The sequence below is a fragment of the Saccostrea cucullata genome, unplaced genomic scaffold (genome assembly GCF_032062105.1).
Source record: "Saccostrea cucullata isolate Sc308-1 unplaced genomic scaffold, CSIRO_AGI_Scuc_v1 ctg136, whole genome shotgun sequence".
NCBI lineage: Eukaryota > Metazoa > Mollusca > Bivalvia > Ostreida > Ostreidae > Saccostrea > Saccostrea cuccullata.
The window spans coordinates 337,269-354,921 of NW_026930969.1; the positions used below are offsets into that span (position 1 = coordinate 337,269).

The window sequence follows — 17,653 nt, forward strand, 5'->3', positions numbered from 1 at the left end:
TAGTTACAAAACGGTCGAAAGTTTAAAAGCGAGGACGGTGTAGCGATAATTTTTTTTTCCAAATAATCATTTACGAGGGGTGATTAAAAAGTTCGAGAACTAATTGAATAACTTCCATAAAAGAAATAATATTTGGTTTCAGTGTTGATTTTATTTTAAATTAGGCCTCTCCAATTTTAATGCACATCTGTCACCGTTCTGCTCATGCGCGAATCACGTGATATAGGATGTCACGTGACCCCCTCCGTAGCGTTCTGTCACAAAAAGCTGAGAGATTTTTCTGAGTTTTATATTTCTTCCCATGTAAGTAAATTTCTGTCTCAAGGACGGTTCATTTGTCAGAAATAGTCAAATTTCGGCAACAGAATGGGTGGATAATAATATCCTTTCCAAAAATAAGCATAGGCGACCATCAAAATCCAAATCTTCGGTCTCGGGAGAGGCGTTTATTTAAGGTGGATAGAGAATGAGTGCCTCCTTTTATAATTATCTAATATGTTTAAAATCTAAAGTAAACGATATCTTAGGTATTTAATAATTATATTATTGTTGAAATATTCGACTATTTTTTAAAGTGTAAATTGGAAGTCGTTGATAGCAAACTGCTTAATTAAAAACAGATCTCTTTTCAAACTTGCTTTCACTGAGCAACATAACAAGTATCATTATTAACCATCTGCCTTCCTTCACTAAAACGATCAATCCAATCATTGATTGAATTTACAGGTCTTTATAAACTGTGTACAAATTATTATACGCTACTTCAAATGGATTTTTAAGATATGCCATAAATTTTACAGTCATTTGTTGAACGAGTTCGACTGACACAACCATTTTTCGTCACAAGTGACCTACATAGTGACGTCATTTTCACATTGTGACGTCACAAACAAGAAGCAAAACTTAATTCAGCACGTGCTATTTATAGAACTTGTGTATGGCTATGTGTGTACTAATTATTTTTCTAATCTGAATTGGGGTTTTGTAGATATAGAGATAGTTCGCGAACTTTTTGATCACTCCTCGTAGTATCGTCATTTAGGGATTTATTAATCCCCTGCCGGTGAAACTGTATGTCCCTCTGTCTGTCAGTCTGAAATATTACCATAAGGGAGTAAAAAATTTGCTACTGCAATTCCTTCACTATTTTCTATCACACATGTGTAACAACCACTGTCGTCTGAATTCTCGTTGTAAATATGAAGAGTCTTTTTGTCCCCTGAAAGCTGGTATCTAACATCTGTTAAAAAAGATATATAAAATAAAACAATGCACTGCTAGTAATAGCGTATAATTATTATATATATATTTTTAAATAGAATCACAATTTGTTTCTCAATTGCCTGATGTGATTAAATATGCTGACCTTTTATAAACAATTTGAAAATATTAAATAGAAGGGAATGTATAAGTAATATCGGAATTCATTAATATTAAACAGAGGACCAATAATCGATTCTGATTTTATTATCATTTAAATACACAATAATGTAAGAACAATTGCGTTTACGCTAGAAAACACTACTCGTGATGCATTTCTAATAAAACAAAAACCTTCATTCAAGATCTCTCCATTTTCCATCCATTTGATTACAATGGGATCGATTTCGTTTCTTACGGACATTGCGTTGCATTGGATAGCAGTGGATTCTTTTGTCAAATTCTGAAGTATTTTTGTCATGAAACGCTTTCCGACATCAGGAAAAAGTGGAGGGGCTAATAGCAAAATTGGGGGGAAAAATTAGTTGTTTTCATGAAAAATGCATTATGGATACAAAAATATCTAATAGCGAAAATTTAAAACCTACAAAGAAGCAACTTGTACGTACATGTAACATTAAGGAATGGACTCTGAATTAGATTTCTGTTGACTTTACATTCATAGACACCCTCGTCAGCTAAAGTTACGTTTATGATGTGTAGCTGACGTCCATACTGACCGACGATGTATTTGTGGTTTGTTGATATATACGTTCCATTTTTGTTCTGCCATTCTATTTTTGGAACAGGGCTATTTACAGCAACAATAAATACTTTATATGCATGAAAAACAAACATTTTTTTAGTTGTCTGAAGTGTCATATATAATTTTATATTCATCGAGCAAAATTTGGGGAAAGCAAAAGTGGAAAATTATTAAGGAAACATGCTTACTTTCCAGAAAAAATACAGAGAAGGGTAGCATTTTCTCCAACGAAAGCTTTGTCGCCACTTTTATAAACTGCCTCTGGGGAGATGTCTTCAGAAGACTCTACAAAAGTTACGTAAGGTACATAGTGGTATATAAATAGATACAAAAATTTTTCTTAACAGATTTGAATCTAAACATTATTATTGAATACAAATGATAATTTTCTATTGTTCACATTTATTATACGTACAATGTCCCTAGTCATTTTAAGAAAAGTAAGATCAAATATAAAGAAAGGAAGAAATAAGAAAAAAGATCTTGACACTTTGTCATGATGAATTTAAACAAAAATGAAACAAGAAGTAGATAGATTACACGATTAATTTTGCACTGGTTTTAGCTGACGAAGCGCTTAACAATTGTAATTTTCATTATTTTAAAATTTTTTGGATGAGAGGAGCTAGGATCTGAAGGTGGTAATCCAACTCCAAATCAAATTATTTCTTTTAATGTAGACTTAGATAGAAGCCTGGGAGGTCACGTGCTGGCGAACATAACGAAGTTTTATTCTACATTGTTGCATCTCAGCCAATCAGAAAGATAGGAATTATTCAATCATATAATATAATTCACTTACCATTTATCTGGAGATATGCATTGCTGATTATTTTTAACACATTGATTCTTCCAAATTCCACAAGTGTAATTTTTATACCCGTCAGATTTCCCTATGTTCAGAAAATGAAGATTTCCTAAATGATTTTTTTCAATAGATTAGAATTGATTAAATCTTAATCTAAACATTGTTTCTTAGTTGAAATACATCTCTTTATATTCTATTATAGATGGGCTATGTAGCTTCTGGAAAATTTATTTTTGAAACTTCAGTTGTACATGATTTAATTTACCCTCACGATCCAAGGCTACAGATTCGCTGTACAAAACACTCTTTGAGGTTCCAGATCCAAGTTTCCATTCTATTATACATTCTGTTTTGGGTTGACAACGTGGTTGATTGAGACAGGAACGTTTACAATGATGATATTCCCTGCACGTTTCTTGCACGTTCGATTCTTCAGAAAATTGGTCAAGATCTACAATATTAAGTTTTGCGACTTCAGTTTTGTTTGTATACAATGTAACATATATCAAACGCAGCACCAAAATAGAAACAGGAAATATTTTATTATCAATATTGAGACTTTTAATTGAATGATTTGAAAAATAAATCTTCCGTTTCATCGAAAACACTATCAACAGATTAAAAATTATGTCTCTTTGTTATTTTGGTGGTCACTTTTAAATATTTAAACCGTATGAAATACCTTTGTAGTAGCAATAATCTCAACCATTCAACAATGAAATATAAATTGAACTTTTAATAAATATCATTGTGTTATGATTTTGACAAGTATATAGACTAATACTATATCTTGGAATAGTTGAATAAATGAGGTAATATTTACAAGGATAAAATGATACTTATTGCTACTGATGTGGTATTCAAAACGTCCAGAACATTACAGATATATTATTTATATATATTGAAGTTTACAGATGATCTGAAATTGATATTTATCATTTCTCGATCTGACAACATGTTTAAAAACAATAATTATCGCTTTACCTGCTTCCGATAATGTGAAAAATAGTGAGACTGATTTTCCAAACTTATTTTCTGCCGTGCAATAATAAACACCAAAGTCCTCTTTTTTTAGATTTCTAAAGACGATTTCACCAGTTAACGGGTTGAAGGAAATTCGATCATTTTCCACAATCTTTGAATAATTTTTATGCCACTGATACCTGATTAAATGAATTAAAACATTGAGATCATCGTATTCTATTTGACAAAATTACTTACTGTAAATCACTCTTTATTCGCGAGAACTTTATTTTTGCGTAATTACGCGAGACAGTGTGCTTGCGAAAATTTCTTTCTCGCGAATAATAGAATTCCTTAAGATTACACAGAGCAATGATCAGAAATTCGTGAAAATTTTGTCTCGCTTATAAAGAGTCAATGACTATCTCGCAAAAATAAGGTTTCGCGAAAATTAAGTGATTTACAGTACTCTAAAATCACATATTTTCGTGGGGAAAAAATTTATGGGTTGAGGAAAAACTCTTTTGATTTCGTGGATGTTGAATTGTTTAGTAATTATGTATATAATATTTTACATTTTGTGATGGATATGAATTCGCGGGTCTCTTTATAACTCAAATACAACGAAAATTTAACCTCAAGGAAAATCTGAGATTTCAAAGCATTTAGCTTTTTATTATCATCGTCATTTTACTATTGCAAAGGTATTATAAACTGATACTAACCTGAGTACGTTGTATTTGGCTTGGCAAAACAAGGATAATGGAGTAGAATGAAAGATGGGTTCAAAATACTCCGGTTCAAACTCTGATGTTATAACAGGAGGCAAATTAATGAGTTCTGCTCCTAGAAATCAGAATATTATTTTTTGTTTAGCATTTTAATCAGAATAAATTTTTTGAATACGATGAAAAACATTTTTACCGTTGCAGAAGAGGGTACCATCTTTGACACAAAGTAAAATGAGACTGATCGCAAGGCTCTCCATCTTGATTCTTCAAATTTGGTACTTTGTAGAAAAACTATGGCAAAAACATTTACATCTCTAAGTGTTTTGGCGTCTGCGCTAAATATAAATGGTCAATAAATAGAATAGGAAACAAATTTGTCTAAACAGTGAAAAAACTAGGCGGAAAAATTGCTCTTTAGGAACTTGATAGTTATATACTCACCCATGACTAGAATCTTCCTTGTACTATTCTAGAAATGAAATAAAGGGAGATAATGAACAGTATTCAAGATCAAAAGTCCTTTAAAAAATACAAAATAGGAGCAGAGCAAACAAGGACCTCCAAAACATCAGAAGTGGGATCAGGTGCCATGGAGGAGTGAGCATCTCCTCCTCCTTGTCATGATCGGAAAATAACGGGAAAATCCGTCGTCACCGGAAAGGCATACCTTTCTCCCTTATATTGTATAGTGGGGTATTTTTTGTGGAGCGATTGTTTTGGGGTTTTGGCGATTTTTTCATATTGTGCACATGATGAATAAGTGTAATAAATATAATTTGTGAAAAAAAATGTCCAATAAGCCCCGGTGTTGAATATCGAGGGGAGGGGGGGGGTCCTGTCCACAAGTACCTGTGGTTTCCCACTATCGTTGATATCCCTGGCATATACATGTATCTTCCTAACTAGCAAGTGATTCCTTATATTTTTATTTTTAGTTGAAATAACAATCTTAAAATAAATCGAAATACCGTCTGAATTAGTGGATTAGAAATGCACGAGGCATTCCATGTATTTTCCATTGCCCTGCCGCATGACGTCAAATTTTACTATAAGAAATAGTCCCATAAAAACACGAAAAGAATTTAATGATTGTTTAGTTACTGTAGCTAAGTACCAACATTTATGAAATAAATAACAAAAGAATTTTCAATTATGATCAAAGAAATCTTATTAATTTAAATCATATATGTGACCTGAATTTAGGTTGTCGGAAATACAAGCACGTATATAGAATTTGAGTTGCTTACGAAGTTGGATGGTAAAAACTGAGGAACGATGTTTGTATCAGATGATGGATTGTATGTGGCTTTGCCGATTTCTCGACGATTTCTTCTTTACGGAATTGAAGTTCTCGGCCTCGCAAGGCCTTGGTGATAGTGGACAGAGTTGCGCTAACGACCTGCTTTTGATCTGAAGATAATTCATTATTTACTAGTATTTTGTTTGTAAAAAGATATATCATATCTAATTACTTAGTAAACAATTAAACAAACCATCTAATTTTTTCTTCAGTGTATTTATAAACCAGGTGGCAGGTTGATATTTGACCTTTCAGTAGTATTTCAAGAGAGAAATATACATACCACAGGTATTACCAAGAAATTAACTAGATGGAATTTAGTAGTGTTTATCATAGAGAAAACAATTGGAAATGGATATATATTACCATTAACATCTTTATCAAGTAAAATATCCAAATTTGAAACAGATACGTCAGACTCTGTGGTATCTTTTTATCTCTAGCCCAACAGGATATATGGTATCAGTGATCGGTCTCGGAAAATCTCTAAACAATACAAATAAATAAAACAAACAATAAAACCTTCCATTAGCTGTTCGTTGGCATATATATGGTCGCATGTTCAAGTGGAATACGAGGGTTGATCCAAAAGTTCGTGGAATTTCTTCATAATTCATTTATTTTTCAGTGAAATCGGATGAAAATTACAAAGGAAAATATAGACACTTGTTGAATATTTTAAATTAAAAAAGATTTTAAATATCTTTGATAGTTACTTTATGGCAGTTGCCATAGAAACGGTTGTTTGGAAATGCGGGGGAGACATTAACGCGTTTATTATCATTTAAATTCTTAATTCGTGAAATAAGAATTAAACCGCCCTATGTGGTATATAAAAGGAAAATTATGTCATTATTACGATTGCCGAATATTTTTTAAACCTTTGTGTGAGAGTTTTACTGATTTTACTGGATATTTAGTTTATAAGTTGATAATTTATTGCTCATCTTTAAGTTGTTAGTTAACGTCAAAATTTGGTCAAGTGACACTTCTTTTGAAAGTCCCGGGATCACTCGATCTTATACGCGTATATTATAGACATAGGCTTGGGAAAAAAGCATCTAGTTACTGGTTTTCCAGTGGCATAAGAAATTTAAGAAAATAGAACTTCCATGGACATTGATAAAAAGTGTGGTCGCTTTTTAGAGGCTCTGTTTAAGTACGTATCCCCCTAGACAAATTTAAAGCGTTAATGGACGTTGTCGGCTGCCGTTCTGATCTTGACATTGCTACTGAAATTGGAATCTCATATGGAAAGATGGGTAGTATTTTGAAATATGAGTAAAAAATGAAGATAAGTTGTTGCGAGAGGATACCCAGGCTTTTCTTGAGAAAAAAAATGGAGAAAAAGACAGTATTTTGTAGAATTACGTATGATAATTGGACATTTGGGCGACATGCTTCTATAACGTGACGTGACATCTCTAACTTGACGTTACGTCGAAGTCTCCCCCGGGTTTCCAAACTATCCAATTTTAGAAAGCTCGCGTGACCTTATTGGTGACTGGACAGTGGTGAAATTTTCCAATATTGTTGTATTATGACTCTATATTATGAATATGCCTATTGATTGATTTCATCAAATCACGATAAAATTTTAGAAAGAAATTCCACGAACTTTTGGATCAACCCTCGAACAAGTTTGATTTGAATGAGACTGCGGTCGAAAGGAGCGGTACTTCCTTTTCATAATATTTGTATTGGATTATGTTTAAAGTTTAACAACATCAACTAAAGTTTTCCTTGTTTTTTAAAAAGAAGTTTGCTTCCTGTAGAAAGATGAAGTACTGTGGCAGGAAAGACGTTTTGTTTTGTTTTGTTTTTTTGTTTTTTTTTTTAGAGAAATTTGATTTCCTGAATTTAAAATTAATTTATATTTTGAGTGGAACTTGATAAACGTGATTTAATGTTTTTCTTCAGGGCATTGAATACAGAATTTTATTACTGATTTAGAAAAATATTATTTCTTTTGTAGATATCCCACATTGTTGTATTAATGTTTTCCTTTACAAAAACTCTTAAGTACAATTCGTTTATTGTAAACGAATGCTTGGAGAAAAAAAAAATATATATTTCTTAAACTTCAGCAGAATAGAAGTCAAAATAAAAAAAAATACCACATTTTATCACGTTGATTTATCCTGGTCAAGCGGTTTTTAAGGGAAATATTCAATACCCTTCATATTCAAAACCAGTGTTTTGTCATCAGAACTAAATTATTTTTAAGAAGTTGAGACTACAAAATTATTATCAAGGTAAGCGTCACAACACAGTTTACTTCTCTTTGTAATTGAGAGTTCCATACTTATTAAAAGAAAGCTGGAAATTGAAAATGTTAATGATTAATAAGCAAGAGCAAGGTTCACTCTTTGCATAAAATGGCACAGTCCCTTTTTTAACAATTATTTGACTATCACCCTCTCTCCATTTCATATATCAAACTAAAGAAGAATCTTTAAATCTAAGTGCTTTTATTTTCTTTAACAAATTTTTTTCTTTTTTAGAATGCAGGTATTGTAAAACAGGTCTTGTGAAAATGAAATGTTCTTAAATTTTGCAGAAAACATTGAAATACCCGCAGCTAAGAATTAAAATATGAGCGCAGACATAGATCCAAAAATTTAAACATGTATATGATCTTCAGAAACAGGACTTTTGTTATTTAATTGCATATTTTCGAGCAGAGGTCTCTATATGACAATTAAAATCATTTTAAACGGCATTTACAGGATATGGTGAAAATAGCGCATTTCATGACTAATATGCATTGACAAGAGAGAAAATTACATTTTCAACAGATTTATGGTCACCAAGGGTCCAAGAGATGAATACTGCATTGTCAACCAAAACTTTTTATTTCATTGCATGATCGAAATTTAGATGAAGAGATAGCGATATAAAACAGATTTTGAACATTTTATAGAGAAAGATTACGACAGTGGGTAAGAAAACTATATTAGTAGAAAAGTTGGCAAAATGACAGAAAATTACTTCTAAATGATAAGTCTTAACAATTTCATATGCGTACTAATTAATTATTTTTAATCGAACTGTACTGTTGGGATAATATTAAAATATTTAGGCAAGGAGAATGCTCCAGAAATTTCATATTTTTGTTGTAAGTCTTCTCCTTCTTGATTGGTAATTACAAATATATGTAGTGTACTTTACCTATTGAATAATCGAACTTGTATTGTAATATTGTATTTTAAGTTCTGGGAGATAAATAACAAGGTGTAGGTACAAATTGTAGAAAGTCATAGGATCTCCCAAATTTCATGTCTTTCATTTGTGTCATTAATAAATGACATATTTACAACAATACTCATTCTTGGTTTTAATTCAATCTGAAAAATAACAGAGCTGCGGGAAACTTGGTTTTAAATTTGCACTATTATTATATGGAAGGCATAAAAATATCTTATATACCAGTGCAGGGTTCTCCATATTTGAAAATTTAACCATGGAGGAAGCTGCGCGAAGGCGAGATGTGACATGAAAATGTGTTAGACTTCCTAATCTTCATTTATCAATGATTGGTTTGACTATTTTTAGACTTTACCACTGCAACACAAAACAATGGAACAACTTACACTTTTTAAAGTTAAAAGATAAAAATTAAATTGAAAAGGATTTATCCTGTATCTTACTTCACAAATGTACTAAAATTTGCCCAAAACTGTAGTAACCTTCTGAAGGTATTTATAGAAAAATTGTTGATACAGTAAGCCAGTAACCATGACAATATTTTTCAGAAATTAATGATTATAAGAATTGTAGCCTGTTGTATGAAATTTTCTGTGTCACTAGAACTAAAACTGATGAATGGGTAGTATTTTTTCTAAGTTAACATACAAAGGGACATTTGGACCAGAGTCCCTTTTTTCTAAACCTTTCATTTTTCTAGATATTGCATTTTTCACCAAGTTTTGTCCACGTGCCCGGTGCTAAAAATAGCGCCACGCGACGTTTCATAACAACGGGAAGTAACTCTAAAACTACGACTATACCGGTGATTAAAACTAAGCATGCTAAGACGGCAATTGAGACATAGGTTCTATGCACATTTTATCAAAAAGATAAAATAAATGTTAAAGCTTAAAAAATCAGAGCATGAGAAATTGATTAACTAAAAAGGAATATGAAATTTTTTCAGAGTATTTTTTTCTGACACAGCATGCATGACGATTATCATGCTCGTCATTTTATAAACCCGTTATATATCTAATCATGTAGTGAACATGTTGAAGTTCCCCAAAATTATTTACATGTATACAGGATAATAAAATCTAAAAAAAAAATGATAATCTGATCAGCTGAGCCTGATTGACTCTCCATTGATTGTCACGCTTCACAGCATTGTCCCCCATTAATGATCTACGTGTTTGTTTAGCACACTTTAGCACAGTCCGCTTTCCTTTGAGGCATGCCAGAAGCACGCCAGTCATAGTATAAACACAATTAACTACTCAAGTCATTAAAAAAAAAGTAGATGTCAGGACTGAGATGCAATAAAATTTAATCATGGCGGCTACCGATTTTAACCATGGCGCAGTGTTTCTTTCGCTGTCCTCTTAAAACATCATATTCACCCAAATCTGTATCAGCATATTCACTGTCTGAAATGGTAACATCTTTCACAGAATGCTCCTGTCCCGTTCGATTGTCTCTGTTGATGAGGGGTTGTGAGTACTCATTGTCGTTAGTATCAGCTACAGAATAAGCTGATTCGTCTTCATCAGTGATGTGATCCCTCGTTTTCTTTTTACTTTCACCTGATTTTGGAATCGGTTCAGAATAAAGATCTGAGGTAATTATTTCCTCTGTTGTTGAACTTTTTTCTTGATTTCCTTTTCTTTTAATTACTCTACAATGATTCATTTTGAAAGTAAATAATATCGTATTTAAAAGTAAGCATGTGTAAGTCAGTGAACATTTGTCGAATATATATTTCCCATTTATTATATGATTGAACAATTTCCATCTCTCTGATTGGCTGAGATCCAACTATGTTAGAAAAATACTACGTTGTATTGACCTGCACGTGACGTTCCAGGTCAATACAAGGATTTATTTCCTCTACATTGATCTAAAAATAGATTGGGAAATTCCAAATTGATACAAATTGTTTTGGAAAGCTATTTAAACGACTATGATTTTTTTATGTGAACAAATCATAAGCGAATATATATTTTAGGGTTAGGGTGGTAAAAGGGGATGCAGGGACCCCCCTCCAACACTTTTACTGAACAATTTTTTTTTGCTATTTGGCAATCAGTTTTCCCTGATAATACTCCTTCCTTTCAAAATATATCCTATAAAAAAAGACTGACATTATATATTTCTTTCATGGCAACTAAAATTGATTTGAAAAAAGCATTTCAAATTGATACGACTGGTAAGGTTTATTCACATTTTAATTCTGCTTCTCTCTTGTATTTGGCTAGGACTTAATAAAATGCAAACAAGTAATGAGCTGTATCATTTTATCAGTGAATCACATAATAAAACAATTATTGCTGTTTTTTCGGTCAATACAATGATTTAGCCATCTTCGAAGTACAATATTCACCTCGCCCTTCAGGCTCGTTAAATATTGTACTCCTCAGATGGCTAAATCATTGTATTGACCTCAAAAAACAGCAACAATTGTATAATATTCTAATGTTTTTACATGATTCACTTTACCTTGTGATGAAACAAGCAAATATCATAACGATCACAAGAACTCCAACAACGGAGGATGTGATGATGATTGACAATCGTAAATCGTCAGCATAAAAATAAAAAAAGTTCATTTGTTAATTCGATTTCATGATTTAGTTTGCAGGAAATTGCATAGATTTCAGTTAACTGCTTCTTTTCGCTCTTCATCCCGATCGATGTTAAGCAATGCCCTCGCTTATTGGACAACCTTTTCAAAGCTGATAGGTTGATTGGCGGCGTTGAATCAAAGAAGCATAGAAATACGAAATACGTATACATGTAGTTATAGATAAATTTTGAATTTCCTCTACCGGTACTCATTCAAAAAGAAACTTTACATACACAGTCCCTGAACTATATACCATTTTATATAGGTCCAAGTTACTTAAATAATAGGTTAACATCAACGATTAAATGTACTTCTTTTTTGGATAAACGTATAGAGAGTTAAAAAGCTATATTGAGATTTCTTGGAATTTGGCCATGAATATACAATATGGAGAATTGTAGTTACTAGCTCCGCCCACTGCAAATTGATTGCACGGCAGTTTGTCAACCTTAAGTATACTGCTTTATACCTACCTGGTACAGTTGTACTTATCTGTTGTCTTGTACATATGTTGTTTATTTTCAAAGACGGACAGTGAAGGAAAATGATAAGAAAGAGCAATGGATAGAATCATACGAAGTGCGAAAAGAAATACCTAAGAGAGATGCATACTATAAAACTGAATTTCCTTTGTCTATCTGCCTCAAAATTTAATGGCTGAACACTTGCTAAAATACCCATTTTGACTGATTATACTAGTCACTTAATGTCTGGTATTTTCACACTTAGTAATAGTTTTTCTTCTTACATTTTAATTAAGATATGCTACCAAAATTTAACAAAAAGAATTACAAATGACTTTTATTCGATTCATCTCTGTTGGATATTTCCAAGTCACCGTAGTTTCTCTGGTTTGGAATTTGTGAAAATCCTCTTTTGTTGTATTACAGTGTCCGTAATTTGTGTCTATAAATAAAAAGGGAGGTCAACGTTACCGCTACATCGCCAAAAAATTCAACTCATTACCGCTACATTTTTTTGGGCCGAAAACAAATTACCGCTACATATTGAACCAGCCGAAAACAACTCATTACCGCTACATATTGAACTAGCCAGGTATGGTTATTAGTACCAATCAACAGAATTCACTCAATATGTAGTGGACTACAATTTCGATTTGAATTCTAAACAGAAGAACGCGAAGACTGTGAGTTTTATCTATGGGCAGTGCTTGATTTAATTTTTAAAATTTCAAAAGTTTTTTTATGAAAAAGAATGTATTTCAAATAAAAAAATTCAATTAAACAAAACCCATATGGCTTAAAGTGCTACTTTCACCTCCCCGTGGTGAGCAGGGATACAGGACTTATACTATTATATATTACATACTTTAAATCAATCTGTACACGCATAAGTTGATGGCCAACGAAATAGGCAATGTAGCGGTAATGTATAGTTTTATATGTAGCGGTAATGTAACGTTTTTTGTAGCGGTAATGACTATGTAGCGGTTATGAAAATTTCGAAAATGTAGCGGTAATGATATGCACCCAATAAAAAAAAAAGAATACCATTTAAAAAAATGATCACATTTTACAATCTCTGTAGACCGACATGTATACTCACAATCAATAGAAAGGCAACACCCTTATTTAAGAGTGAAAATTATATACGGGTTATAACTACGTATCAAAAAAGTTAACACATCTTTTACCTTGCCAAATCAGTTATTTAACGGTAGAATGCTTTTCTTTCCATTACTGGAATTGGCTTTTTAGCCCTCTTAATAGAATTCAAAATTTTGCATTTTTAATTTAATTTTTAACAATATTTTGGGTTTTCAAGGTTTTGTATCTGTGAATCATAAGTATTGTACCAAAATCCCGGGAAAAAATTCAGTCTTCTTTCTTTTCCGGATGTGATGCCTATATTTCCTCAAAATGACTGATAGCAAGAAGGGGAATGTTTTAAGAGTTATGTGTTACTTTCTAAGTTTAATGATAACATTAAAAATGAATATGTTTTGGTAAAAAGTAAATTTACCCAAAAATTCATGCTTAATTTAAACGTTGAATTTTATTTTTAGACCTTAGAAAGTAACATACTCTTAAAACATCAACATCCCCCCTTCCGACTATTTAAATAAAATGTGCTAGTCCGCCATATACAACAAATGCAGCCCGATTTCTACCATGCATTAGGTTTATTAATGTCTTAATCTGAGCGAAATTAATATTCTTGATATTTTTAAATGCATGTTTTTCAGATATTGCGGTCGAATTTTCTCTAACTTGGAGTAGTGCTGTAACTCTTGGACTTCCGGTCAAGAAACTGTCATTTAGGTTATTGAAACACAAGAGCCTGATGAGTCGTTACATAGTGTTTATTTGCATCTGAAGCTCTTCTTTTTCTCTATTTTGAGAATTACCAGCATTGGCAATGCAAATACTTGTTATAAGTCATATTGAGGAAATATAGGCATCACATCCGGAAAAGAAAGAAGGATTTCCCCCCCGGGATTTCAGTACAATACTTATAATGAACAGCTACAAAACCTTGAAAACCCAAAATATTGCTAAAAAATTTATCAAAAATGCAAAATTTTGATTTCTGTTAAGAGGGCTTAAAAGCAACTTCCGGTAATGGAAAGAAAATCATTCAACCGTTTATCAACTTTTTTGGTACATAGTTATAACCCGTATATAATTTTCACCCTAAAATTAGGGTGTTGCGTTTCTATTTATCTATGTATATATTGTGAATTGAGACTTATCAGAAAATCAATGACAAACAAGTCTATTCGTTGAAAATTTTATGCTTCATACGTTCATACGTATTTATTATATACCGGTAGTACTGTCAAAAAAGCAAATAAAAATGAATGCCAACCCTTCACCACTTAAAAAGATGTAACGATAAATTCTTCCAAATGATCACTCGGAATCTTCATGTTATTTATTAGTCTCCTTAAATTATTTAACTGTCTGTCCCTCTGTCTGTCTGTTAGTCTTACTTGTTTCTTAGAAAGATATTTAGAAAAAAAATTTTGAATTTGTATCCAAGGATTTGAATCCTATCTGTTGTTCTATTTTAATTTTTTTTTTGGTTTTGTTTTATTTTTTACTTTGATTATTATTATTATTATTATTTCATAAAATATAATATACAATTATTGCTGTTTTTTGAGGTCAATACAATGATTTAGCCATTTGAGGAGTACAATATTCACCAAACCCGAAGGCTAAATCATTGTATTGACCGAAAAACAGCAAGAATTATTTTATATGAATCACTGATAAAATGATACAGCTCATTACTTGTTTGTATTTAATTACCGATAAGTCCTAACCAAATTCAAGAGAGAAGCAGAATTAAAATGTGAATAAACCTTACCAGTCGTACCAATTTGAAATGTTCTTTTTTTAATCAATTTTAGTTCCCATGAAAAAAATATATAGTATCATTTTTTTTATGGGATAGATTTTGAAAAGAAGAAGTATTATCAGGGAAAACTGACTGCCAAAAAGTAAAAAAAAAATGCTGTTCAGTAAAGGTGTTGGAGGGGGGGGGGGGGGTCCCTGCATCCTCTCTTACCAGCCTCACCCTAAAATATATATTCGCTTATGTTTTGTTCACATGAAAAAAAAACCATAGTCGTTTAAATAGCTTTCCAAAACAATTTGTATCAATTTGGAATTTCCCAATCTATTTTTAGATCAATGTAGAGGAAATAAATCCTTGTATTGACCTGGAACGTCAAGTGCAGGTCAATACAACGTATTATATTTCTAACATAGTTGGATCTTAGCCAATCAGAGAGATGGAAATTATTCAATCATGTAATAAAAATATATATTATAATACAAAATAAGCACTCCGTGAAATACAACGTTATCTTATTTTTTTCATCAAAAGCACCTACTATCTCATGAAAAAAAATCATTAAATTTTACATAAGCACAGGGTTCATCAAACATTGTGTGTTGGGGAGGATAACCATTTATTAACTGTTTGTTTTTATGTACACACGAGTAAAATTATTGAGGGGCATAAATGTAAATTTGAATTGTCTTTTACTATAAAGTACAGTGCGACGTCGCACCTGCTGTTACGGCCACCCTTACCCAGCGGCCAATCCCCATGAGCGGCCAGTTTCAATCCCGCCCATTCAATTTTTTTTCACTATATTTTAACTCATTTAAGCGGCCACCTGTCTAACACAGCCAGTGGCCAGTGTTTATGGGTCCCGTGCACTCAACTTTGACCGCTGGGTGAGATGATGGACTTCTTACATCACAGAATGGGCGGAACTTGATCTCTTTTACATTCAATGGTGTTCAACAGTGACGGACCTAAAGTTACATCACGGAAGACAGTACAAAATGCATGTGTGTAAGAAAAAATAAAAAAAGCTATAGCAAACATTTATTGACTATGTTCTCGGGCAAAATGCGTTTTGTCGACCATTGAACCTAACGGCCTCAGGCAGCCCTTATTCCGACAAAAGCGTATGCTGCCCTTGAACTCATATAGCTAGCCACGGCTTTAACAGATATAAATAGCATTTTTCCTTACACAATGATGTAATAGCATGTTCATAATTTGTTACCTTCACCGTCCACTGCTGTTTCCTTTCCTATGAATACAGTATTCAATGTTCCAATGCCATATTTCCATTCTATATCACACGATTCTCTCGGCTCACATCTAGGTTTATCCATACAGTTCAACTGACAATGGTGGTGTTCCTCACAAGTTTGTCAGTGTCTTCGTAGGAAATTTATCAACAACTAACAAATATATCTTATGAGTAAACCTGAAAGCTAATTTTGCAATGTAAATCCAAGAGCACAAAACTATATTTGTCTTCGAAAATCAAAAGATCCTATGCAATTAATTTTTTGTAAGAAATTATTTAAAGAAACGTTTTATACTCACTCCCTTCAGAGATTTTAACAAACAAGGATACCAAAGTTCCATATTTATTTTCTGCCAAACAATAGAATTCACCAAAATCACTCTGTGTGAGATTTTGGAAGAAGATTGCTCCAGTTTTCTTGTTCACTACAATACGCCCAATGTTCTTGAATTTCATGTCATTTTTAAACCAATGGTACCTGTAGTAATTCTGTGTATTGTTTCCTTCATTGCATTATAAATTTCAATTTATATATTGTTTGTAAATAATTTTCACTGTTACTGTCACTTAAGGATAAAAAGTAAAGTTTAACGTACTCACGTGATTGCACCGTTGTGAGCACTACATAGTAGAGTCAAAGGAGAAGAATGAAAACGAGGCAAGAAATACTCTTGTTTAAACTCGGACGTTATCACAGGAGGAAGGTTGAATGGTCATACTCCTATTGGTCAGTAACAAAACTAATCAAAGACTCATCTAATTCATGTAACATATATGGGAATTTAATATACATATGTATAAACAATTAATTGTAATTAAAGAACATTATCAAAATTAAATTTATACAATTCGTAAAGTACATTTTTAATTGAAATACATTACCATGAATATAAATGAGAATGCTGCCAAGAACGAAAATTTTCATTGCCCTTTATTCCTGATTACACATATATTCAACAGATTATTTTTATTGGCATTGACTTTATTTGGCAAAATATATACATATCGCAGGACGATAACCATGTCTTTATGGGAAGAGCGATGTGTCATTGTTCAGACTGTTTCCTCAATCGAATATATTTTGATCCATAGTCTCTATTTAGAGCTTAAATTTCAGGAAATGTGATTCCCCATTGGAGTGTCTATTAATGAACCAAATCTGATCAACAGTCTGATTCAAATGCATTTTATTGAATATTTCTGCACTCATGACAAAGAAGATGGGCGAACAAAGGCATGTGAGGTATGAATAACATGGATTGAAAGATAAAATCTCAATAATATTAACATTTTCTTTGATATTTAATCTAACTTTATGCAAAATCTCTACAATTTAAAACAGAAATTCTGCAAAGACTAAAATTATTTGCCTATGAAAAGGCATACACACACTATCAAAAAAAAGATAATTTTCACATACGAGTACTTTAACAACATTTTTAGATACAAATTGGTCTTTGCTCCATTTTATTGAACGATAATCCTAAAAAT

General features: G+C 32.1%; 1 protein-coding gene and 1 pseudogene across 1 annotated transcript; both read right to left on the reverse strand.

Annotated features, from left to right (window-relative positions):
* Positions 1-1,085: 1,085 nt before the first annotated feature.
* Positions 1,086-16,872, reverse strand: LOC134230782 (contactin-1-like; annotated as a pseudogene).
* LOC134230777 (uncharacterized) lies at positions 10,287-11,738 on the reverse strand. The gene is made up of 2 exons (XM_062712626.1): positions 11,457-11,738; positions 10,287-10,635 (listed from the first exon to the last, which is right to left on the reverse strand). The coding sequence occupies exons 1-2, from the start codon at positions 11,564-11,566 to the stop codon at positions 10,287-10,289; spliced, it is 459 nt and encodes a 152-aa protein (XP_062568610.1). The 5' UTR covers positions 11,567-11,738.
* Positions 16,873-17,653: the final 781 nt, after the last annotated feature.

Coding starts and splice junctions, on each gene's coding strand:
- LOC134230777 (XM_062712626.1), bottom strand. CDS start 11,566: ATGAACTTTTTTTATTTTTATGCTGACGATTTACGATTGTCAATCATC. Junction 10,636..11,456: donor TTTGCTTGTTTCATCACAAG/GTAAAGTGAATC, acceptor GAATCATTGTAG/AGTAATTAAAAGAAAAGGAA.